The sequence below is a fragment of the Myxine glutinosa genome, chromosome 3 (assembly GCF_964187855.1).
Source record: "Myxine glutinosa chromosome 3, kmMyxGlut1.1, whole genome shotgun sequence".
Lineage (NCBI taxonomy): Eukaryota > Metazoa > Chordata > Myxini > Myxiniformes > Myxinidae > Myxine > Myxine glutinosa.
In genome coordinates this window covers 126522151-126547847 of record NC_136263.1, presented here as the reverse complement: position 1 = coordinate 126547847, position 25697 = coordinate 126522151, and the positions used below count along the sequence as shown (strand labels likewise).

Below are 25697 nucleotides of genomic sequence, written 5' to 3'. Positions count from 1 at the left end.
GCGGCTTGCAAAGCGCACGAGGCCCAAGGTGCGACCCGTACGCGTCCTTGCAGACGTTGAGGCGAACTGTGCCGGACGCTTGGTTCCGTGCACGAACCCACGGCAACTTGACGTGTAACCGGTAATTACCCCGCACAGGTAACTCCTCTCACCAGACGGGCTTTCAAATGCAGCGTTCCCCACGCTGCTCAATATCGACACCGCTCGCGTCGGAGCTGGGCGAGGAAGAAGAAGATCGCCGCCTCTCCCGGACCTCGTGTCTTTTTCTCCTTCCGTTTCCGGTCTCCTTTTCCCCAGAAGGGCTCCTGACCCTTTAATCACAACAACCTTTAATCGAATAAACATTAATAAGCAATGACCTGAATAGTAATTCACATAAATTCACATAAATCCGTAACACTCCCCCCCTTCAAGAAACAAAGTTTTAACCCAGCGAAAACTTTCTTTGCCGGCCAACTTTGATAAACAAACCAGATAACTCACACCCCCAAATCATCCGTTCCCCCCGGGCACAATTATCACTTAAAAATAAAGCAACAAAATTTCACAAAACCCCTAGATTAATTCACTCTGGACCAAGCGTCAACCACTTCTAGTTTCTCTTGAATGACGGTTAAGAGGTGGTGACCAAAGCCCCAAAGTTACCTCTCGATAGCACTTTTTCGGGAGGCCCAGCTGAGTATTCCCTACATGGACGCCTTAAGGAATGTGGAGTTCACGGTTAGTCCGGGGAGGAAAGTTCATTACATGGACGCCTTTAAGAACGTGGAGTTCACGGGTAGTCCGTGCAGGAAAGTTCACTACCTGGACGCCTTTAAGAACGTGGCGTTCACGGTTAGTCCGTGTAGGAGCCCCGGCTCGGCGGCTCCACCGTATATAGTGCTTCAACTTCTCCAGACTCCTAACAGTTACGGAGGGACCCCTTGTCCCAGCCGTTACCTGACTGGCTGTCTCCTTCTCGGCCAGTGCTCTGACATTCATTCTTTCGGGAGGTGCCGTAACTCTGGGAGCCTCCATAGTAAAATCGGCTGCTGCCAACCCCAAAACTACCGCCAAGTTGTCCTCTTCTGTAGACCTCTCGACGCCTACGAAATGCCTTCCCTACTGTTATGGTCCGACCCTCCAAAGCCTTACCATTCCAATTCTTCTCTGCCTCTCTGGCGTCTTTTGTGCTTGCAAACGTGACAAAGCCGAACCCTCTTGACCGTTGCGTTTCCCTGTCTTTTACCACCCGCACTTCCACCAGCGGCCCATATCTGTTGAAGACAGAGGTCAGAACTTCTTCCTCTGTGTTGAAGTTCAGTCCCCCTACAAATAACTTGGAACTTTTGTCGCCATCCCGAGCTGGGGTGGTGTTATTTCCCCTGCGGTGCTCTTTACCCACCCTCGGGTTACCATAAATTTGCCCCCCGGCCAAATCATTCCCGATAATCACAGATACTCCCTCTACAGGAAGCGTGGCTTGTAAACCGACGGTGACCTGTCCTGACACCAAATCGGATTCCAAATGGATGACATGAAGTGGGGCACTAACACAGCCACCGATCCCTTGTAACCGAACACTATCACCAGTTGCGGTACTCTTTGACAATGGCAAAATGCCTTCAAGCATTAAGGATTGATGGGCTCCTGTGTCCCTCAATACCCTAACAGGTCTTGGGTTAGTCAAGTCTCCCTCGAGTGAGACCAACCCCTCATAAATAAATGGTTGGTAACTCTTCTGTGGGCGATTTCTTACGCTTGCCATCGCATTCGGAGTTGTAATAGTCAGACTCCGCTCTGGGTTTTCCCTTTTCTTGAGGTAACAACTGGACATCAAGTGTCCAGGTTTTTTGCAAAAGGCGCAAGTAGGCCGGGAGGAAAAACTCGTGGTCTGCCTCGGGCCCCCCGGGAAATAAGTTTGTCTTGGGCCCGTAGCCCTCTGATTTCGAACAGTTGGGGTATCCGCGTTGTCCCCATAATCCTCTCGAGGCCGCCGCCATGTATTGTCGTTCTCCGCACCGGGTGTTCCATAACTCCCCTGCTGAAGTCTAGGCGAGGAGCTAGGTGTGTGGACCCCTATCCGGTGTGTTAAGGCATAATCATCTGCCATGGTGGCTGCGTCCCACAACTTTGGTACTTTCTTTTCCTGCAGGTACACTTTGATGTCCTCGTGGACACACTGTTGAAATTCCTCCACCAGCATCAGGTCACGCAATGCTTCGAAGTCGTTCCCGACTCCTTTCGACTCACACCACCGATCAAACATGTTTTCTTTCACTCTGGCAAACTCCACATGGGTCTCACTCTCCCTCTTCCTGGCATTCCTGAATTTTTGCCGGTAAGCTTCAGGAACCAACTCATAGGCTTTGAGGATGTGCTTCTTCAATACCTCATAATCTGCACATTGGTCCATTGGTAGCGCCGAATAAATCTCTTGAGCTTTACCCACCAGCACACTTTGAACTAGTATGGTCCAGGCCTCCTCCGGCCAGTTTAACTGTCGAGCCACTTTCTCAAAGTGTGGAAAAAAGTGAGTGACTTCCTTTTCACTGAAGGGTGGAACCAGCCTCACATGTCTGCCCACCTCCCAGGTGTTCTGGCTAGGTGTCGACCCCATCAGCAAGGGTGGTACCTCTCCCCGTTCTCTCATTAAATCCAGCTCCTTGAATTTAATTTCTTGCTGAAGCGCCAGATCACGTTCCTTCAACTCCCTTTCGGCTTTTCTCTCCTCTGCTTCGAGTTCTCTGGCAGCTCTCCTCTCCTCTGCTTTTCTCGCTTCTAACCTTTCCTGGAGTTCTCGTTCCACTCTCCTTGCCTCTGCTTGTTTCTCTTCTCTCCTCTCTTCTGCTTTCCTTTCTTCTTCTGCTCTTTCCTTTTCTGCTTTCCTTTCTTCTTCTGCTCTTTCCTTTTCTGCTTTCCTTTCTTCTTCTGCTCTTTCCTTTTCTGCTTTCCTTTCTTCTTCTGCTCTTTCCTTTTCTGCTTTCCTTTCTTCTTCTTTTAACCTTTCCTGGAGTTCTCGTTCCACTCTCCTTTCCTCTGGTTGTTTCTCTTCTCTCCTCTCTTCTGCTTTCCTTTCTTCTTCTGCTCTTTCCTTTTCTGCTTTCCTTTCTTCTTCTGCTCTTTCCTTTTCTGCTTTCCTTTCTTCTTCTTTTAACCTTTCCTGGAGTTCTCGTTCCACTCTCCTTTCCTCTGCTTGTTTCTCTTCTCTCCTCTCTTCTGCTTTCCTTTCCTCTTCTGCTCTTTCCTTTTCTGCTTTCCTTTCTTCTTCTTTGATCCGTTCCTGGCTCCGTAATTGCAACTCCAGTTTCCGGAGCTCAACGTCTTCTGGTTCTACGGGTAGCCACTCCCAGGCTAACTCGTCCCATGTTCCTAATCCCACCATAGACTGTATCACAGTGGTCTGCAACTCTGCCTTCCTCAAATTAGTTTGGACCTCCAAGTTAAAATGTTTGGCCAATTTCAAGAGGTCCGATTTTAGTAATGCTCGGAACTGTGCCTCACTAGGGGTTACCGCAAAGTTCTGTGCCACAAACGCCATGGTGACTACTGGTAACACCTGTTAACCTTCACCCCAGAAATTTCCAACAAAGAAAAGCAACAGTATTACTATTATTGCTATTGTTATTTTTTTTTTTTTTGGTTGTTGTTGTTGTTTTGTCGACAGAGCAAAACAATTTTGGGAACGTTGGAAAAGTTCCCACTCTTGGGAATTCTTTCCCGGACTAAAATTTAGAAAATTTTATAGATCCCGGACGTGCCCCCAATTTCTGTTACGTGGTCCTCCCGGTGACTACCTGGTCTCGGTGACCCCCGGACCGTGAGAGGAACTCCGCCAGAAAGATCTATGATTTATACGCTTTCGTAACGCAATCAATATGAATTCCAGTCAATAAGAAACCCCACACCAAGGATCCGGATTAATCAATAATATATTCCCCAATCAATCAACCACCATCAACAGTCAATCAACAATATTACTAAGATGGCCATCTCATATATTTTCCCCCTTTCCCCACTCACGACCCCTCAATGGTCACTGTCCCTCACAATGTCTCTGGGCCCCTCCAGACCAAGGTGAAGGTCGACTTCTCCGCACACGGGCGGTTGAACGAACCCCTGGCTGACGTGCTCCAAACGTGCACGTCGCGTACCGGGGACAGCTGCTGCAGCGCACACCTCCTTGCCAAGCAAAGCGGGCAAAGCAAAGCGCGGCTTGCAAAGTGCAGCTTGCAAAGTGCGCGAGGCCCAAGGTGCGACCCGTACGCGTCCTTGTAGACGTTGAGGCGAACTGTGCCGGACGCTTGGTTCCGTGCACGAACCCACGGCAACTTGACGTGTAATCGGTAATTACCCCGCACAGGTAACTCCTCTCGCCAGACGGGCTTTCAAACACAGCGTTCCCCACGCTGCTCAATATCGACACCGCTCGCGTCGGAGCTGGGCGAGGAAGAAGAAGATCGCCGCCTCTCCCGGACCTCGTGTCTTTTTCTCCTTCCGTTTCCGGTCTCCTTTTCCCCAGAAGGGCTCCTGACCCTTTAATCACAACAACCTTTAATCGAATAAACATTAATAAGCAATGACCTGAATAGTAATTCACATAAATTCACATAAATCCGTAACAGTAAGGAAGAACAAATATAATTTATTACTACTATTTACAAGACCAAAGAAACCAAGGAAGAAGGAAAAATACAAAAATAAAGACAGAAGCAGCAGGAGACACAGTGCAAATATTAACTTATACAAGCTTACTTATACCCAGGACAATACAGACAGAACGAACTCACTCACACGAATAGGGAATTGCAGATTGGATTGGCTGGAGGGAGAGGAAGGTGGGACCACAAGGCTGGAAGGTTTGGCAGGGCGGCACAGCAAGCAGATCCTCTCCGGGCTGGAAGCGAGCAAGGCGGCGGTAGGCACACGTATTCTCGTTGCACGCGGCAGGGGCTGGTTGTCGCTGCACACCTCGGGCTCCCTCGGTCATCTGCTGATGGGGGCTCTCCCCCCACGGGTTATATAGCCACGCCCTACCAAGCCATGACCACACCTTACCAAGCCGTGCCCACCGAGTCCTGGTTGGGCGCAAGGGCTTCCTGGCTCCACCTCCTGAAGATGATGGGCCGGCCACGCCCTTCTCCCCCGAGTTGACCGCGTGCGTAATGGAGTCTTGGGGTGAAGAAAACCACCCAAAGCAGTAGTGGCGAACGCCACAGAAAACCGCCCAAAGCAGTAGTGGCGAACGCTGCCGTATTGGCGCTTTGAAGAGGCCATGGGGGTGTCGGAGGGATCTATCTTATTTCAATTCGGTGCAATGCAGGGTCAACTAGTGGGAAACAGAGCCTTAAACTACATAGAATAAGAAATAACTATAGAGAAGGGCTTATGATTTTCTACGTGCATGCGATGGATTAACTAAGGGGACGACCTTTGACCTTTACACAACGGAGGTATTTACAAGGATCATTACATTTACACAGGGTGATATTTACAACTATTACAGGATTCTCAAATCCGTTACAATATTTATATATATATATATATAATCAGGTCATCATTCTGATTTTAATAAGTCAACGGTTAAACACAAAAAAACCTTATAAAGTGTAAAGTGAAACACATAGCTTTCTATGGCCTCATTATTTCAACCTATCTCGACAAAAAATGGGGAAATTATGACTTACAACAGCTCTGACAAGAAATTTGGTAGACAGATTGGTCTGGTGCCTTTTCTATTTTATATGCATGAAAGGCCGAAATTGGTGACAAAGTTAAGGTTTTGAGCCTACCAAAGCATTTTTCTTTCAGTTAATTCAGACAATAATTGGCAAAGTGCCTTACCACCACACCTATAGATCGAAGTAAACAGACAATAGTTTGGCACTTTCTTTAGATTGGGTCTAATGTCAAAATCAGATGAAAAACAAGGTTTTGTGGTGTGCCGAATATAGACCTAAGCCAATTCAGATGAGACTTCACAAAACACCTTATTATAGCCCTTACAGAGTAATGACAGCAGAACATGTTCTGTTGTCTTCTTTTCAATTTCACATGTGTCAATGGTCAAAATTGGTCAATAAATTATGTCCTTCTGAGGTTTTATAGCTAACTAGCAGAGTTACCCGGCGTTGCCTGGAAAATAAACAATTTATTTTAGTTTGCTTTTTATAGTCAGAGAAAGCCGTGCCCCTTGGGCAAGCCCTGCTGCCACGCCCCGAGTCTAAATCTGATGCGCCCATGTCTTTTGTCGTGAAAAGTTACCCCCCATGAACCACCTCTTCCCTCTCTAAGTCACTTATTTGGGCTTTCCATGAGGCAAAACCGAACAAACAGACATACACAAATAGGGTTATGGATGTAGAAATGAGTGGCACAAAATACATCCATTGCTTATGCAGAATGAAACAAGTAAATATTGGTCTGATTTTTTTAATTATGATCTTACAGGGGTCAAAGTGAATTGACAGGGTTGGGGGTGGGAGGGGGGGGGGGAGTGGGGAAAGGGGAGCAGGGAAGGGGACATGTGCTCTTGCAAAAGTCTGTGATTTCAATTTCAGTTCCCATTATATTTCTATGCTTAATATAAAAATTCATAGAAAGCTTGATTCATGAATAAATTCTTGTAAAAATGATGCTAATGTATTAAATTTGAATGTCAACATACAGATGCAATGGCTGATTTTGCACGTTTCAAAAGATAAGTCTGCTCTAAGAAATCCCGGAATGACAGATTGTGATCAAGACACTGACAGATTGTCCTTCTACCCCAACATTGTTGCAATGAAAACAGAAAGGGAACCATGTATTCATTTCAACTTCAGGCTTACCAGCAGGGGGTGCCAAGCCTTTGGCCCCTTTTGGAAGAAATTCAGCCAAAGCCCACTCCATCATTGGCTTCAAACGCATTTCCAGGACTTTGACAAAGTCATTATCTTCGGAATCTTCAATAGATGGAAAGGTTTTCTCAGCACGACGGCTTGCAATCTGGTAGGCAAAAATGGCCCAGATAAGAGAGGATAAAATAATCATGACTAGAATGACACTCTTCAACATCACGACGTCGACCGATATGCCTCCGCCCACATTATTACATCAATATAATACTTGTACAAAGTTTGCTTTAAATCCATTCAGGTCTTCTCAAGTTATCACATTTTTACCTGACATGACCTCTGGCCTTTGACCTCTTGACCCCAAAATTTAATCAGTTCCTGTTTACAGCATTATACATACTTGTATCAAGTTTGAATTAGATCACTTCATCCGTTCTCAATTTATAGACCTATAACAGACTTTGACCTTTGGTCCCCAAATTCTAATAATTTCATCATTACATCATTATACATACCTGTACCAAGTTTGAATGAGATAACTTCAGCCGTTCTCAAGTTATAGACCTATAACATACTTTGACCTTTGACCTCTTGGCCCCACATTCTAATCAGTTAATCTTTACATCATCATACATAACTGTACCAGGTTTGAATTAGATTACTTCAGATGTTCTCAAGTTATAGACATATTAGAGACTTTGACCTTTGACCTCTTGACCCCAAAATCTAATCAGTTCATCTTTACATGATTCTACATAAGTGTACCAAATTTGGTCAGAATCTCATCACTGGTTCACAAGTTATCACGGTAACAGGATTTTTTTTACCTAACATGACCTCTGACCTTTGGCTTTTGACCTCCTGACCCAAAAATCGAATCAGATAATCTTTACCTCATTATACATACTGTTACGGATTCGTCACTTCCGTCTTTGTGGTTTTCATCCACTGGAAGCATTTTTAGTTTCCTATACTATTATTGTTATAGTTTGAGTGAAATGGAGATAACTGTCTTCAAAAGGAAAAATTCGTGTTTTAAAAGAAAAACGAAATGGATCGGGAGAAACCGGAAGAAGAGGAGGAGGAGGAAAAAGCGGAGCAAGTGAGATCGGAAGAGAAAAGGCCGATCTGCTTGGAAGTGTCGAGCAGACGCTGGCGAACGTTGGTCACGAGCAAATATTGGTTTCTCCGGGAAAGGGATTCCTGTGACAGTGTCGCTGTGGCAGATAAACCTGCGTGATGGGTTTTGCTGTTGATTCCAAAAAGTGAATCATTGTTGGAAAGCAGGTACGCCTCCATTACGGGCCTGTCAGCCATTTCGCCTCGCACGAGCCATTTCACCTCGAGCCAGCCGTTAGCCTGGTTCGCGTGTGTGCCGTGTATTTCGCCTGGGAATTCGCGGTTTTCCGCTTGGGAGCCGCTGCTCGTTCACATCAGCGTCCTTATCTGGTGAACTGAAGGTGTGAATTCCCAGTCGCCTTTTGGGTGAACTTTTGCCTGACCGACGTCGGCCCGACACCCACCCAGCGGCTCTTCGGCAGTGTCGACTGTCAGCCGACCTGGGTTCTGGTCTCGATACGACCTTTTTCTTGTGATCACCGGAGCGTGGATCGACTTTGGTCTGGTGCCTGGACAGTGACTTTGGGGGTGTTACATTTCGCTCACGTGGAGCACCGTGAGTTATCGAGTTAAGAAACTGGTGGTACCATCTTAGGAATTATATGGTATTTTGTTGTGCAATTGAAGTATATTGTACTTGTGCTGTTATTATTGTGCGATACTAATACAATACTTGGTTTTTGGTAACAACTGATTGGTGTGGTTTCACCATTGGTCATTGGCACACACAATAGCATATCTTTCTGCCGTGACTCCTTTCGGGGCTCGGAGGTACACCGTGACCGGGGTTTGGGGAGGAGCACGTAACAATACCTGCACCAAGTTAGACTGAGATCTGTTCAGCCATTCTCAATTTATCGCAGTAACGAAAACCTATCACAGACGGACAGACGGATGGACAACCTGAAAACATAATGCCTCCGGCGACTTAGTCAAACGGAGGCATAAAAAGTATGAAAACCAACATATTTTCAAGATGAAATTAGTCCTATTTCCAATCCAGTTGTTTGACATTTAAATGTACAAAGATATAACATGTCAGAATGTGGTATTCTCAAACTCTATTACTAAATGGGAGGACGCCAATAATGGGAGAGCTTCAAAACTATGTACATGGATTAAATAACCTGAAAGCCCAATGATGACCAACATACCCTTTCACAAATGTGGGTTCAACTTTATACAACCTGAATAACACTTGTCAACAGCCAAATTGGTTCTGACTTATTTTCAACTGTTTCTAACTAATTTGGTGTCCACGAATCCGAATCTGACCTTAAAATTTCGCTATCACATAACCTTGACATAGTACATCATAAGTGTGGAAAAATTATTTAGAGCATGCGAATTTCTTCATTAAGTCTCAATAAGTCTATTTATTGTCACAAAAAAATAATATGACCAAAGTTTTTATTTACATCACATTAAAAAATGTAAATCTCCAAAAATAATATGAACTTTAAGTTTTTATTTACATCACATTAAAAGTGCTTCTGAACTTTACTTTTGCGTTTGTAGGAGCAATCACTTTCACGCTGCAAAGTCCAACAGTAGTCGCCCATCATGTTTGGATCGAATCGGCCTTGATATCGAGTCTCCATGATGGCAATTTCTTGGTGAAACCTTTCTCCATGTTCATCACTGACATCGCCAAGATTTTGTGGAAAGAAGTCCAGATGAGAATGGAAGAAATGTATCTTGAGTGACATTCGAGCACCGAGCACCTGGTAACTCTTCCACATCTTGTCCACAAGTTCTTCATAATTTGGTGCTCGAAAATTTCCAAGGTAATTGTTAGCAAGAGGCACAAAGCTATCCCAAGCAACGCTTTCCAGCTCAGATAGTCCCGTTACAAAGTCCTGATTAGTGAGTACAAGACGAATTTCGGCTGTGGCTGATATTCCTCTGGTATACTGGTTCTCAAAAACTGGATGTGCTCGTGAAAATTGGATATCATAATCGAAATCTACAGGTTCATGTTGGTTAGAATCACCTCAAAATATACTAGAACCATACAATTAAAAAAGAATTGTTGACCAGTGTATAATTGAAGCAATTAAAAATACTTCAAACAAGTAGAGATACATTCAAAGTACACCGTCCCCATGCCAAATAAATAAATAACATATCCTCCAGCACACGGCATTGCCGGGGCGCTTTCTGTGTCCAGCGATGCCACCGTGCAGCACATGGAGGTGGTATTGCAATGGACAGGTGCACCATAATTGATTAATTATGCAATTAAAAGAAATTAATAATAATCGTAAAGTAATTAATTTTCTTTATCAATTGGCTAATAGCATACCTAAACCACCAGTGTTTAATCCGGAGCTGTAACTTTTTGAAAATTAATTCAATAAATTAATGAATCGAAAAAATTAAATAACTAATCAATTAATTGCTTAGTCAATAAACAATTAATTGATCAATTGATGAATCAATAAATAAAAAATATCCTTTATAGCCACATCACTTGGTCACTGTTATGTCCGAATATCAGCTTCCTAGCTCAAAAGGAGCCAGAGATATTGCCCAGATAAGAAAGAAAATAAATAATTGATTAATAATGAAAATAAATAAATACTAAAAGTAGAATAATTGAATTATTAAAGAATTGGCTAATAGCATATCTAATCCACCACCATTTCATCTGAATCTGTAATCTTTTGAAAATTAGTTAATCAGGTAATTACTTGATTAATTGATTAATCAGTAAATCAAAAATATCCTTTATAGCCACATCGCTTGGTCACTGTCGTGTCTAAATATGAGCTTCCTAGCTCAAAGTGTGCCGGAGATATGCCCAGATGAGAAATAAAATAAATAATGTTATGAATTTTGGGTAGGGACATATATAGATTGAGGTAGATCTGCATAGGTAGGTGATCCGATGATCATGGATAGCAAGAACCACTTTGATGTACAGTAAGCAGGGACCTGTCGAGCCCGAATGTCGGATTAAGCTTGTGTCTTCGTCCCTGCCACGAGGGGGCGGGGCATGTTAACTAGAATTAGGGCATGAGGGTAAAATTCCACTGTACGTCGTTCCCTCTGTGATCATACCTGTGTCCTGTATGGCAATGCACTAATAGACAGTAGTTAGGCCCATTAGCACCACACTAATTAAATTCCCCCTCCGCCACAATAACTTACGGAAGAACAGACAGGAAGCAACCACGCACTACGGTGGCATGGCAAGCAAATATCGCGCAGGCAGGCCGAGAGCCACTCCAAGAAGCTTCCCGCGATTGGTGGAAGGAAGGCGAAGGAAGCGAGACACTGATTGGCCACCGACCAATGACGTAACACCAAAGGCGCGAAGTGCTCGGCCAATCAGAAAGGAGGGCGCGAAAGACGAGTAAGAAGCTACACGCTGATTGGAGGAAAAGCGCCGGTGACGTGAGGAGGGCGTGAAAGACTAGCAAGAAGCGACGCACTGGTTGGAGGGGAAGAGAGCTGACGTCACGGGACGGCCAGTAAAAACGACTCGCTGGCCGACATTTCCCACTCCTCATTTTGGATTCCTTCCTGCCCGGCCCTCTCTTCCTTTCGCTCCCGTTTGGACCTTTTCCTGTTTGGACCTTCCCTTGTTGGGCGATGACGAATAGTGGAGAGACAGTGGAGCACCTACGATCATCCTCCCCTGTTGTTCTTGCTCCTGGTGCCTGCATGCGAGTGCTGTGGTGTGGTACGGTGTTCGCACAAACGACCGAGCGGTTCACGCCAACCGGAGCTGTGGTCGGACGACGTGATTAGACCTGATGATCCCCGACATCACATCCAGACAGATAAGACGCACCACACAGAACACTACGTTTGTTTTATTTACCCTTCCATTTGTCATGTAGTCGAAGTCTGTGTGGGAGCGCTCCATTCGAGGGGTTTAGTTCATCGGCGCATTTCTTTGTTCTCGGGGTCCGGCAATAAAGCCGTGTTTATTTTTGTACCTTCAATTCTTGTTTTTGTGAGTTTCTTTTCAAAGGGTGAAGACATCGTCGAGGCCACCCAGGTAATTCGGCATTCTCCACAAACCCCCCCACTCGTGTATCAACCGACATTGATTGAAGTGAAAGCCTCAAAGTTAGCTCGATTGCTAACCGTGATTTCCCGGTCTTCACCGAGGGGAATCACACGGCAATAAGTACCAGTACTTTATAAATCGATAACAATTAAGTAATAAATAAGTAAGATTTCGCTCTTACATGAGCCTCGATTCTCAATACAAAAAAGTAATTAATCAATTAATTGATTAATCAAAAAATAAAAATAAAGGTTTTTGCAATATCACTTGTTCACTGTTGTGCCCAAATTTTAGCTTACTAGCTCAAAGGATGGCCAAGATATCGCCCAGACAAACAAACAAGAAAACAAACAAACAAGAAACTGGAGTGAAAACCGAGTACTCCCTTTCAGCACGCATCATCGCCCGGCCCCATTCGGTGCCCGGCGATGACGTCATGAAGCGTCTGGAGATGGAGTAGGAAAGGAGTGTTGTAAAATTATTCTCCTTCTCTTCGCTTTATAAGTGGTGAGGTTCAATGGTACCAATCATCTGCCCTGCCTTAACCATATACTCCTCCACTTCCCTCTCTTCAGCCAACCATCTTCAATGTTCAACCACCCTCCACCTTTTTGATATCGCTCTTCACACAATCTTCCCATCTCAAACACGGTCTACCAATTTTACTCTGACCTTGCTCCCTCTATCTATTCACTCTCTTTGCCATTGTCTCTTCCTCCATCCACATCGCATGAACAGCCCGTTTCAGCCTGAGTCTTACCAATCTCCCAGTCAAACTTATTTGCAGACTAATGTCCTTCTCCCTCAGTTCATCCATCCTCCATCTATCCACCCTCTTCAAAACCCAAATCCTCCAGGCTCAGATGTTCTCGCAGATCTACAGCCTCTATTGTTGGCTCTCTGTCAGTGCCACTGTCTCCAGTTACACAAGACACCCAACGTTTCCTTTTCAATTTCCTTGATATTTTTCTGTCTGCCATCAATCACACCACCTTCATCCACGGACTTGCACACACCAGAATCCTCCTCCTCACCTCCGTCCTCCCATCATCGGTCACTGTTCCCCCAATATACCCAAACCTATTTCTCTGTCTGATATCCTTTCCCTCGAACCTGATATGCATTACTTTTCTCTGCTGCCCGATCCACATCACTTCATTTTTCTCCATACTCATCTTCAGTGCATGCTTACTGAATGCCTTATTCCACTTCCCCGTACCTCCTGTATCTCCCACTTACTCTCCGCAACAACAGCCAGTTCGTATGCAGACAACATCCTTCCCAGAATACCTTTCATTTTTACCCTCCTGCCAGCTATATCACCATGATAAACATGAGTGGGCTGAGAGCATTTCCTTGTCTTAAACCGATGTTGATGCTGAAATCCTCCACCATCCCAGGACCAACCAAAACTCTTCCCTTCTTTCCCTTGTACACCCCTTCCACCAACCTAACTTCTGCCTCCAGCACTGCCATCCATCTCAGTGTCGCTATCACCATCTTTCTCAGAACAGTGTCTTAACAATTCTTCAGGTGCACAAATCCCAATGCCATTTGACCCTCCACCGCCAACCTCTTCTCCACCAGCCGTCTCATCTTGAACATCCCATCTGTCATCCCCCTACGCTTTCTAAACCCGTGTTGCTCTTTGCTGGTCTCCAACTCCACACCCTTCCTTATCCTGCCATACAGAATCTTCTCCAATACCTTCATGACATGACTTAGGAGCGTAATGCCTCTGTACTTCCCAAGATCTTGAACATTGCCCTTTGGCACAATTAGCCATGTTCTCCAATCCTCCGGAATCAAACCCTTTCTCAGACATACATTGAACAACCTCTTTGTCCAGCTGAATCCAACTTCTCCCACTGCAATTAGCATTTATAAACGCACCTCATCAATGCCTGGTGCTCTTCCCTTCTTCATCCTCTTTAATGCTATCCAATCTAATTGTTGTGCTAAAGGGCAAAGTTTGAGATGGGAAGATGATGCCTTATTTTACTGTATTTCCCATGGGTTCTCAATCATATTTTAAAATTGATGTTCTTGCATATTAATTGACCTAACTCCACATTCAATGTAATATATGTTATTGAAGAAGACCTTAATACATGAGTAGGAAGTAGACCTCCTCTTCTATGATCTCCATTAATTCCAGTTTATCCCCAGATTGCCGTTGTTTCCACCCCGGTTCAACAGCTCATTGAAGTCGTCTTCCCAGAACTCCAATACTGCTCCCATCTGTCACTTGTCTCTCACCACCATCTTTCATTACCACCCCCATTGTGTCTGTAATGAGCGAATTTATAGATCATATTGTTCCCACCATCCTCTTCCAAATTGTTATATACCACCGCTTTAACATCATTCCTTGTTTTATCCACAGCTGCTTTCTTATTTTGCCCACACAGGTACAGCAACCCTGTATCCGGTTGTCCATCTTTATCCTTGATCTTCTCTATCCTCTTCCAAAACTCCTTCTTTTCACCAACTATCTTCACTACTTCATCCCTCCACCATAACTGGTTTCTATCCCGAGACGATGCACCCTTTCCTGATGTCCTTTCACACAAAACTTCTGTAATTCCCTTAAATGTCTCTCCCGACTTCTTCCACTCCTTCTCAAAACCTTCAGCTTCTTTGCTAAGTTCCTCAGCCCTGACCCTCATCTTCTCTTTGTACTATAGGGCAACATTGTCCCTGCACTTCCCCCTCCTTATCCTCCAACCCCTGCTCACAACTAACCTCCTTTTCTTCATGGGTAAAATAAATATCACAGACTTGTGTTGTGTGGTGCCATGCTCTCCAGTCACCACCTTACATTCCTTGATTCTCCACAACTGTTGCTTCCTCACTCACTCTTAACAAATCCAACTCCATTCCATGCTGTACACTCCTGTAAGTAATTTTGTGACTGCGCCACTTCTGAAAGAATGAACCAGCTATGGTGATCCCATTCCTCGTCACTAGTTCCATCCGCTCTCAGACATCTCTATTCCTCGTTCCCCAATCAGATTTCCCAGCACAATCCTCTTCCCCTAGTTCTGCGACTCCCATATGCATGTTGAAATACCCCTAAGTCTCAAACTCACAATGATATTCATGAATAGGTTTGAAGAAGGGATTTGTACACAATGTCCCAGAATGATCAGTGGCAAAAGGCAAAGAATGCTGCACACCTATAAATCAATTAAATATATTGTTGCGGATATGAGGATTGCATTTTTTTTATTGTGTGTATTGTAGTGGTAAATTGTTGTGTAACCTTGGTTGGATATGGCCCCTCCTGCCTCCAGAGTTGTGTAAAGGTAAAAAGGGCGTCTCGGTAATTATTCCATGAAACACCACATTGCAGGACCCGATAAAACCCTTGTTCAGTAGCTTATATCTTATTATGTGTTTTAGAGTAAGGCCTTGTCTTCCATTAGAATAATACTCCATTGCACCGAATCAATTAAGAAAAGCTCCCCTTCAATACTTCCATTTCCCAGCCAAACTCTCCATCTGCGGGTAAAGCAGTTCACAAGCAGTTCCCTCTCATTTCGCTGCTATAGTGAATATGTGCTCCGTGCTCTGTTTGAACAGGAGGGGCGGGGTCGCCCGGGAGAGGCAAGCCCAGGGCGCGCCACGAAGGGCGGGGCTGTTCAGCCCCATGCCCAAATAAGGAAACAAGCCCGTGGCTCGCCACGAGGGGCGTGCCGTCGGCGCCATGCCCAAATAAGGAGACAAGCCTGTGGGATTACCATACAAGGTCACGAAACAGAGCACGGGGGGGGGGGGGGGGGGGGGAGGGCAGTACCGAAACCGAAGGGGGCGTGTCAGACCCGCGCTGAAGGTTTTTGGACAGAAGGGTGCGACGATCGCTGGAACAAGCTACACCAGAGATACGGCAGATGAGTCCAGGTGCGTAGGAGGGTTGGCAGTCCACCGGGAGAGAGTTCAGAGTTGCACCGGAGTTGCGTGAGAGATACGAAAAGCCTTTGACAAAGAGCCGCTTCAACCAGCCCCGTTTCAACCAGCCGCGTGAAGCCCTGACGGGGCAGCGAGTGACCCTGCTGGCGTGCGCTGTAAAGCCGAATACAAGGAGCTGCCGGCTCCTCGCTTCCCGCCCGGAGTGGACCTGCTCGCTGTGCCCTGTGATCCCACCTGCTCATCCCTCCAAACGATTCCTACCCTTCCATCCATTTGCGTACGTGAGTTTGTTTTGTTCGTGCTGTCCTGGGTAGTAAACTAAGTCTGTATAAGCCAGTAATTTTCACTGTGTCACCTGCGTTTTCATGTCACCTGTAAATAATCGTGACTGCTCTTTTTGCTTATGTGTGTGTAAATAATAAACCCCGTTACTCTTCTGTACGTCTTCTTCTTCTTCCTCCTCTTTGCATTCGTCGTCTTAGTCTTTTCCCCATTGAATATCTGTGGCGCGATACGGCCAACGTTTGGGTGAATCGGGTTTAGTCGGGGAACAACTGTTCGGCCGCGGTGCCTTCGCTCGGCAAACAACATCCTTATCCGCGGACTGTAACAATTGGTGTCAGAAGAGTGGGATCGGACCCGAAGCGCGCTTAACGCGCTCAAAATTACAAGCTGCTGGAAATTGTTTTGTTTTTAAAGAAAAACCCGAATTTTGAAATCGCGCCATGGCTGGTCAAGGCGACGGGATGCCGGTGGGAGAGATAGATGGGGTGGAATCGACCCAGGACCTCGGGGAAATGTATATGGAGGAGGTGGTTGAGGGGGTATCAGGCGCACAAAATGGCGTCCTCGCGCACGTGGGTGTAGCGGCACCAGATTTAGCGGCGCCCGCGACCGTAGCAGCGCCGCTGGTGGATTTGAACCTTTTTATGACACAAATGAAGGCCCTTATGGACAAGAATAGTGAGCAATTGGAAGCCAAAATGGGGAACCGGATGGATGCTCAGAGTGAGCAAATGGGGAACCGGATGGATGCTCAGGGTGAGCGGATAAGGGACGAATTGAGGGCTGATAGTGAGCGATTGGGGGGCGAAATGGGGGCAAAATGGGCGAAATGGGGGCAAAATGGGAGAAATGGGGGAACGGCTAGAAGCTAAATTTGAGGGGTTAGACAACGGAATAAAAGAGGTAAAGAATGGGTTAACGGGGGTGGAAAATAGAATGGCTGCCCAGGAGAATCAATTAGAGGGGGTGAAAAATGGGTTAAGGGGGCTAGAAAATAGGATGGAAGACAAATTGCAGGCAATAGGGGAGCAATCCGCCCGGGAAATCGAACAGATGGGGAACCAGATAGAGGAGGTGAAAATCGGGGTAGAAACCAAATTGGATGCTCAGAGGGATGAATTGGGACAGATGAGGGCGGCATCTACAAAAGAGAGGGAGGAGATGAAAGAGGAGATACGACGAGGTGTAAGTGAGGAGGTCTCGGGGGTACGCGAGAAGGTAAAGCTGGGTGAAAAGCGTATAGAGAAAGAGGTGAGAAATGGAACGGCTAGGTTACAGGGGGGAATAGAAGACCTGACGGAGGAGGTGGAACAGCTGACAGAGGGACAAAAAGAACTAACGGAGCAGGTTCAAAGGAACACTGCAGTACTAGGAGGGTTAAAAGCGACACAAAACGATATTAAAAATGACTTAATAGCGACACAGAGGCAATGTCAGATGGTACGTGAGGGACTGACAACGAGGTTGGAAGAGGTGACAGAAGTAATGGAGACGAAGGACCGAGAGGTGAGGACGCACATAGAGACGGTCAAAATAGCCTTAGAGGACGAACTTGAGGAGACGCACCGGGAAAGAAAAGAGGTGAAGCAAAAATTAGAGGAAGTGGAAGAAGAGGTGAGTGAAATTAAGAAGGGACAGACAGAAACTAAGAGGGAGATAAGGGAGGAAGTGATGGAATATGTACAAGGTCGGTGCTCAAATCGTGATGGTGTGCTCACTAACCAAATAAAGAGTTTGCAGGTGGCGAAGGAGGTGCGGAGACGAGGTGCCAAGGTGAGTGGCGATATACGAGGAAATGTACATGATGTGAGGGGAGCTTCAGTCGGCTTGGGGGTTGATTTGGATCCGGGTGTTCGTGAGAGGCCGTTGGTGAAGTGTGCGACAGGTACGGTGTGCACAGGAGGAGGTGTGCGAGAATGTCCGACTCTGGGGTGTGTGAGGAAAAAGTGCGCGCCAAGGAGTGAGTGTGCTGTCGAGAGTGAGTTGGTCGTAGCGCATGTGCGAGGGAGCACATGGAAGCGCGGTGTGGTGAGTGTTACGGAGGAAGTAACGAGAGAGTGTGCGCAAGAGGATGCGCGAGAAAGGTGTGTAACGGACGGGTGCATGGGGAAAGAGTGCGCTGTCAAAAGAAAGGAAGAATGCACACCTGTGGTGAGTGTTACAGAGGGTGTAACGGGAGAGTGTGCACAAGAGTGTGCGCGAGAAAGGTGTGTAACGGACAGGTGCATGAGGAAAGAGTGCGCTGTCGAGAGTAAGGGTGAGTGCGTTGTCAAGCGTGGTGGTGAAAGTAGTGAGAGTGACACGGAACGTGAGTTGGTTGTGACAGGTGAGAGAGGATGTACACCTGGAATGGAAGGATGCACACCTGGAAGGGTAGAGCGTGTGTGGGAATGCACACTTGAGTTGGTAGTGAGGCACGTGGTTGGGTGTGCGAGTGAGAGCACACCTGTGATTGTCACAGAGGAGGTGACCGAGGAGGGGGCGCGAAGAGGTGTGTTGGTGAGGTGTGCGAACAACAAGTGTGTGCAAAGGTGTGAGGTGGTCAGGTGTGTGACCAAGTCTGTGAGCGGAATGAGTGTACCTGGGTGTGTAAGAGAAGGTGCAATGACGAGGAGCATGGGAACGGCTGGAGGTGTGAGCAAGGAACGGGCTGTGGGGTGTAAGCATGCAGGTGAGGCATCGACGGTCACCGGGTTAGCGGTTAGAACGACATTTAGCCGACTCGGGCCCTCGGTGCGCGTCAGGCAGTTTCGCGTGCCGCGAGGACCAGCGGGGATCCGAACCACGGCGGGTTCGAAAGGACCGCCGTACGTGATCCACGCTGGACCGCGCTTGGAACGGCCGCATCCGTGCTCCGCTAGGCGGAACGGGCAGCCCGATAGGAAGGGTCGTCATGGCGACCCCTTTTTGTTGAGACGTTCCGGCAGGTCGAGATCGGGCCATTGGATGGCTCCGTGCCGAGGTGGTGCGTGGGATCTCGGCCCGGGTAAGCATCCTTCCCTGCACCGAGTGCCGGACGCATCCAGCCGCCGGCACCAAACAACCCGCATTCATTGCTCAGCTTTACGAAGCCGGGCTTTGGACAGGAATTGGCGCACCGAGGCATTAGTAAGTAGACTGTGATGACGAGGATAGTGTTTTGGCCCCGAAATTAGAAAAACAAAATTTGATGATTGGCAAAGGATTGGCAGAGTGATGATTGGTAATGGTACAGTGATTGGCAGATTGGCAAATTTTTGATTGGCTGAAATTTGGTGAGCAAAATTGGTAGTGGAACGTACCCGATGTGGTGGGATGGCAACTCTGTCATCCCTCACAGGGGGGGGCAAAGGAGCACTGGTTTTATGGGGTTTATGGCAGTGTAAGTTCGCCGAGGGAGGGTTTGGATAATGTGTAGGGACCTAGAAGATGACCTTAGGTAACGTTAAGGTTAGTTAGTGACAATGATACCTGTAGTGGGGACGCAGGTAGATTAGTGTGGATGATAATGACGAGGGAGCGCAATAGTTTAAAGGGACGACTGGGAAGCGCAAGTTTCAGAGGGGAGTAGTTAGATGAGATGATGCCGTGTGTTTGAGGATTGGAAGTGTATTGTGAAAAGTGTGTGAGGAACAGGTGTGATTGCACAGGTGTGCAACTGAACAGGTGTATGGAGCAGTGTATGAGGGAGTAGTGGTGATTGCGTGTGGTGTTGACCAAATGGTCCAGGAAGGAAGGAGGGTGCAGGTGGCACCAGGTGTGAGTGCACAGGTGTGCACCAACAGGTGTATGGAATAAATGGTAGTGTGGAGTATATGGAGTATTGGAACGGATGGTCGTGGAGTGAGTCGGATGGAAACTATGGAGTGGAGTGGATGGTGCGAAGGTGTGAATGGGGGAAGAGTGGACCCCCATCACGAATACCCAGGGCGGGTAGAGTAAGTGTTAGGTAGAGGGTATAGGTAAATTGTGGTTGGATATTGGCATCTGTGGTGCGGGTGGAAGAATGGTGATTGGATGGGTGCATTAGTGTTGTGGAAATGGCTGGGCGTGTCGCCTGTTAGTGTGTGTAGTTGGTTTGGGCACTCCACCACTGTGAGGATGTCGGCCAGGTGAGGCCGCAGGTGGGCTCTGGGAGCCGGTAGTTGTGGATGGGGCCCGAGGATCCAGAGGACGGACCCGGGTAGCCCAGTGCCAGAGGGCACCAAGGGGTGACAGAGCCAGGAGGGGCCTTCCCCAATTAGATAGGTTAGGGTGAGGAGCTAGGTAAGCTCGGGTGGCAACTACAGTGGTGGAGGTGTGCAGGTGGGTAGACCTGCTAGGAGCGCTGCACGACCCAGCCCAGAAATTGTGCAAGGGCACCGGGAGATGAATCGGGGGAGTGAGACCCCAAATTGAGAAGCACCACAGTTTGGTCAATGGGAATTGGTTTTTAGAACCCAGAGTGTAAGTTGGCCAATGGATTGGCAGGGAAAGACCCCAGGTAGTGTAAAGTGTGTTAAAGTCATTTAGAGGATAGTTAGGATTGAAGTCTCCTCGCACCATCTGCATCCACTCACCTGGGATGACATACCTCCACACCATGCCATGTTTAATTATTTTAATGTGCAAATGTTTTGGATTGTGAGACGCATCATGACGTGGGTGTGACATTGTGCTTGATGTTCCATCTCTTCCTCCTTATGAGGATTGATGACGAATTGGGTGATGGCAAATTTTGGATAGAGGGATTGTGGAGACGAATTTGGTGTTGGGGAAATATGGGGAAGACATGACAGTAGCGACGAATTTGTAAATGTGTAGATTTTGTAAATATGGGGTAAGGGCAAGGGTAGTGTAGGTGACAGGGGGGGTGACGTACGGTAGGGACGAGCTTTCTCACTTCGCCCTCCGTACGCATTTCGCCTTGCATTGCCTTGTTTGATGTGTACCCTTGTGACCTTACCCCTCGCTCATCTGTCTTCCCCCCTTTTGTCTCCCACATGACCTGTGCGCCATTGGGCGCCGAGGGGAGCGTGCGTGAGTCGGCCATTGTGCGCCCGGAACTCCCAGAACCAGCTGTCTGCATCGATGCACCACATTATGGACCACATGTCTGTGGCCGAGCACCACTTATGGACCCCATGGGTTGGGGCGTGGCCCCTCTGCTGGAACCGGCCATGAGGGCCCGAAATCTTGCTGGCGGACCTTGGCCACAGGGCACCGATGCCCCACAGGTGAACCATACATAGTCGGCCCCTGTGGGCCATAAATAAATACAAATGGACACGTTGGGTGCAAGTTTTATTACAAATAGGCTGCCAGCAAAGGAAGATGACAACATCAGGAACATAGTAATAGCCAGCAGAGGGAGCCGAAGAGCAAGAGACCACCTGCAGGGTTAAGGGTTGTTTGGTTATTTTTATTCATGAACACTGATGAACTATGGTGACTGCACCGATTGGTGCTTGAGGGTGCTTTGGTGCGTTTTGGGTGCTTTCATGGTGCATTGATGCAGAGCAGACTGTCTCCCCCCCAGAAAGAACGATCACAGGTCCTGGGTTAGTTTTGTAAATAAAAGTAGCATCAATTGTAAATAATGCTCCCCACCGTCAGTGTGTAGTTTGAAGACCATTCCGCAATTCGGTTAACTGTGGGCGTGAGTCTGTTAGGCAGGGTGCAATGGAGCAGCAGGACATATTTATTTTTGTTTTAAAACTGTCGCACTCAGGGTCAGGTTAAAAGTAGAGGGAACTACACCTACGTGTCATACTAAATTAAAGTTATAGGCCCGGGACGTGCCTAAGAGGAGGAGGGTGCAGTGTTGCGGATATGAGGATTGCATTTTTTTTAATTCTGTGTATTGTAGTGGTAAATTGTTGTGTAACCTTGGTTGGATATGGCCCCTCCTGCCTCCAGAGTTGTGTGAAGGTAAAAATGGCGTCTCGGTAGTTATTCCATGAAACACCACATTGCAGGACCCGATAAAACCCTTGTTCAGTAGCTTATATCTTATTATGTGTTTTAGAGTAAGGCCTTGTCTTCCATTAGAATAATACTCCATTGCACCGAATCAATTAAGAATAGCTCCCCTTCAATACTTCCATTTCCCAGCCAAACTCTCCATCTGCGGGTAAAGCAGTTCACAAGCGTGGGGTGCGCGCCCTCTCATTTCGCTGCTATAGTGAATATGTGCTCCGTGCTCTGTTTGAACAGGAGGGGCGGGGTCGCCCGGGAGAGGCAAGCCCAGGGCGCGCCACAAAGGGCGGGGCTGTTCAGCCCCATGCCCAAATAAGGAAACAAGCCCGTGGCTCGCCACGAGGGGCGTGCCGTCGGCGCCATGCCCAAATAAGGAGACAAGCCCGTGGGATTACCATACAAGGTCAGGAAACAGAGCACGGGGGAGGAGGGCGGTACCGAAACCGAAGGGGGCATGTCAGACCCGCGCTGAAGGTTTTTGGACAGAAGGGTGCGACGATCGCTGGAACAAGCTACACCAGAGATACGGCAGATGAGTCCAGGTGCGTAGGAGGGTTGGCAGTCCACCGGGAGAGAGTTCAGAGTTGCACCGGAGTTGCGTGAGAGATACAAAAAGCCTTTGACAAAGAGCCGCTTCAACCAACCCCGTTTCAACCAGCCGCGTGAAGCCCTGACGGGGCAGCGAGTGACCCTGCCGGCGTGCGCTGTAAAGCCGAATACAAGGAGCTGCCGGCTCCTCGCTTCCCGCCCGGAGTGGACCTGCTCGCTGTGCCATGTGATCCCACCTGCTCATCCCTCCAAACGATTCCTACCCTTCCATCCATTTGCGTACGTGAGTTTGTTTTGTTCGTGCTGTCCTGGGTAGTAAACTAAGTCTGTATAAGCTAGTAATTTTCACTGTGTCACCTGCGTTTTCATGTCACCTGTAAATAATCGTGACTGCTCTTTTTGCTTATGTGTGTGTAAATAATAAACCCCATTACTCTTCTGTACGTCTTCTTCTTCTTCCTCTTTGCATTCGTCGTCTTAGTCTTTTCCCCATTGAATATCTGTGGCGCGATACGGCCAACGTTTGGGTGAATCGGGTTTAGTCGGGGAACAACTGTTCGGCCGCGGTGCCTTCGCTCGGCAAACAACATCCTTATCCGCGGACTGTAACAATATATATATAAACCGCAACAGGTGGTTGTTCACGCAGCTCGGTAAAGAATGGGAAGACGTTCCTTATCAAATAAATGGTTGATTATAAAATGATACTGACATGGGGATGGACAAGAAAACAAAACCCGGACTGATCTGACTCACAAACACAGACAAATAGGGAAGGGAACACAAGACCTTATTATACAAGGGAAATAAAACTTCCCCCCGCTAAGGCACCAAAATACCAGACTCAAAGCGTTACGCAGAGAATGAGGCAAGACCTTGAGGAAGGCACAAGTAAAACTCTACTGGACCACAACCAGTGGTTTTAGACGTCGTGCAGGTTGGCATGGCACAGGGCGATGTGCCATTTATTTCGTGACAAACCATGAAAGTACCATTTATTTATAATCACTTGACCTGGCCTCACATGTACAGAAAGTCAGACACAATATCACCTTACTCTACAATGTTCTAAGATTATGATCACCACCTTCTCAGTGCACATATTACATACAACTTATGTCTGACAGACCCTTAATACAGGGGTAATTTTACCCTACTCGAGCACATGGTCCATACTAAAGTCTTACCATGTTTAAGTTGTGGATCCACCACTCCACGTAAATATAAATATATAAGCCAGTAGATGCACTGTGCTGATTCAGTGCCATACGCCTAATCTCTAATAATGACCGAGCGGAGTTGCTAGGTATACGGCACAGCGGTGTTATGGGCAATGATCACCCACATCAAATTTTTCCTTTAATGGATGTGCACAATTGCAACCACGATCAAAACCACCCAAATTTACCTGGGACAACGTGGTTTTCAATAATGTAATCAGAAACTACGGGGGCAGGAATACAATGAGAAGAAAACAACAAACAATAACAATGAACACCGGTTAAGCCTCTACCATACATACCCACAAATCAACAAATGAATGGGATACTCATCTAACTTATGCCTCAGTCATTCCACAAGAGATAAACAACATGGAAAGGACAGAAGAATAAGCTGGCTGTGCCCAGACTTAGAATTAGAATACACAGCTGGACCTTTTGTGATGAGGCACAAGAAGGCAAAGAACCAATGTCCTTGCTAAAGTCTGCTCCCGGCATGAGAAGAGGGGGGCGGGGTTAGGGGCTAGCTGTGTGGATGTGGCAGAGTCCGCCCAGTAAATGAAAGCCCCCGCAGTTTTGCTTGCAGCTTCCCTCAGTGAGGTACTTGGCTTCTCCTCCCACATGCAGGTTGCATCCACCTTTATATAATCTGTCCCCATGCTAAGCTATGATGCACTTAGCCCCTCCATTCTCAGCCTCTAAAGGCCCATAACTCAGAACATAAAAGACAGATCACATGGGAAAGAACGTTAAAAAGGGGTGATTAAGGGATGGTGGTTTTTGACACAAACACTGGGGGTGGGTAGAAAGCAACTTTCTACACATAAAACAATGCAGATGAAGACCACAACGGGGAATGAATATCTCAAGACACATAAACAGCACAACATAGATGCAATAACAACAGATCAACCCAAATAAATACTAGTCGACATTCCTTGTCTGCTTATATCCATGTTGACAAATGAATTGAATTGCGCACGCAGGCAATTGAATTGCGCAAAACAATATCCCTGAATTGCCAAATATGAAATTGATAAAGGTTAAAAAAAAAAAATCGGAGGACAGGAGCATAAAAATAGGAAATAAGGTGAGTTGGGAGGAGCAGTAGAAGAGAAAGTTTAGAAAAATGGAAAAAAGAGACGGCCAAGGGGAAGGGAAAGCTGAATGGTGCATGCAACATATGTTCAGATGAGGATGGGACTGGGGGAGGGTCAAATCACAGAAAAATACAAAATATGCAAATATCTTACCGACAAAGCCTCAAAAATGGCTTTTTTGTAAATGATCTGTTTGGCGTATGTTGACGGGTGGAAGTACTCTTCAAATTTGCAGAACATAGCAAGCTTTTCCACAGGAACCTGCATACAGAGGAAAAAGCATGTTTATTATTCGACATTAAAGCCTAATCTTTCAAAAATAAAATTTAAATGTCTCAATATTATCATATGAATTATATTTGCAATCATTTCACAAAAGAACAAACAAACTCAGTTGATGTCACGTGCATGTTTTTCATGGTATCCACAAAAAGTCTGGTGTTGGTTTAATGGTTAAGGTGGCTGGCTTGAAATCTTAGGGTCCTGGGTTCGAGCCCATGTCAGCCGTTGAATTGCCACCAGGTCGGTTGACTCAGCCTGTCATCCTTCTGAGGTCGGCAAAATGAGTACAAGCGGACTACCAGCCACCACAGGCTGCATACAAACCACCACCACGGTATCCACAAGGGATTTCTACTGGCTTGATGCCTCCTTATGCCTTAGGGGGTACAATTGTCTGCTTCTCACTCATCAAAAAATAATCTGATGTGTTATTAAATGTATTTTTAAACAACAAAAT

The 25697-nt window shown here is 46.7% G+C and overlaps 1 protein-coding gene across 18 annotated transcripts in view; it reads right to left on the bottom strand.

The window, feature by feature from the left end:
- The window catches only part of LOC137423219 (DNA (cytosine-5)-methyltransferase 3A), a 549884-nt gene that overhangs the window by 226790 nt on the left and 297397 nt on the right, over positions 1–25697 (bottom strand). For 10 of the 18 annotated variants that reach the window (XR_010983654.2, XR_010983655.2, XM_068110127.2 and 7 more), the window contains exons 8-10: positions 25112–25219; positions 24047–24082; positions 6810–6966 (exon numbers count right to left, since the gene is read on the bottom strand). Coding sequence is in view for 16 of the 18 variants with exons in the window: in XM_068110127.2 (XP_067966228.1) it covers positions 6810–6966; positions 24047–24082; positions 25112–25219 (301 nt within the window). In the remaining 2 variants the exon portion in view is untranslated. The remainder of the gene's footprint in view (positions 1–6809; positions 6967–24046; positions 24083–25111; positions 25220–25697) is intronic. The other 8 variants (XM_068110132.2, XM_078774534.1, XM_078774535.1 and 5 more) reach the window with 1 other exon arrangement.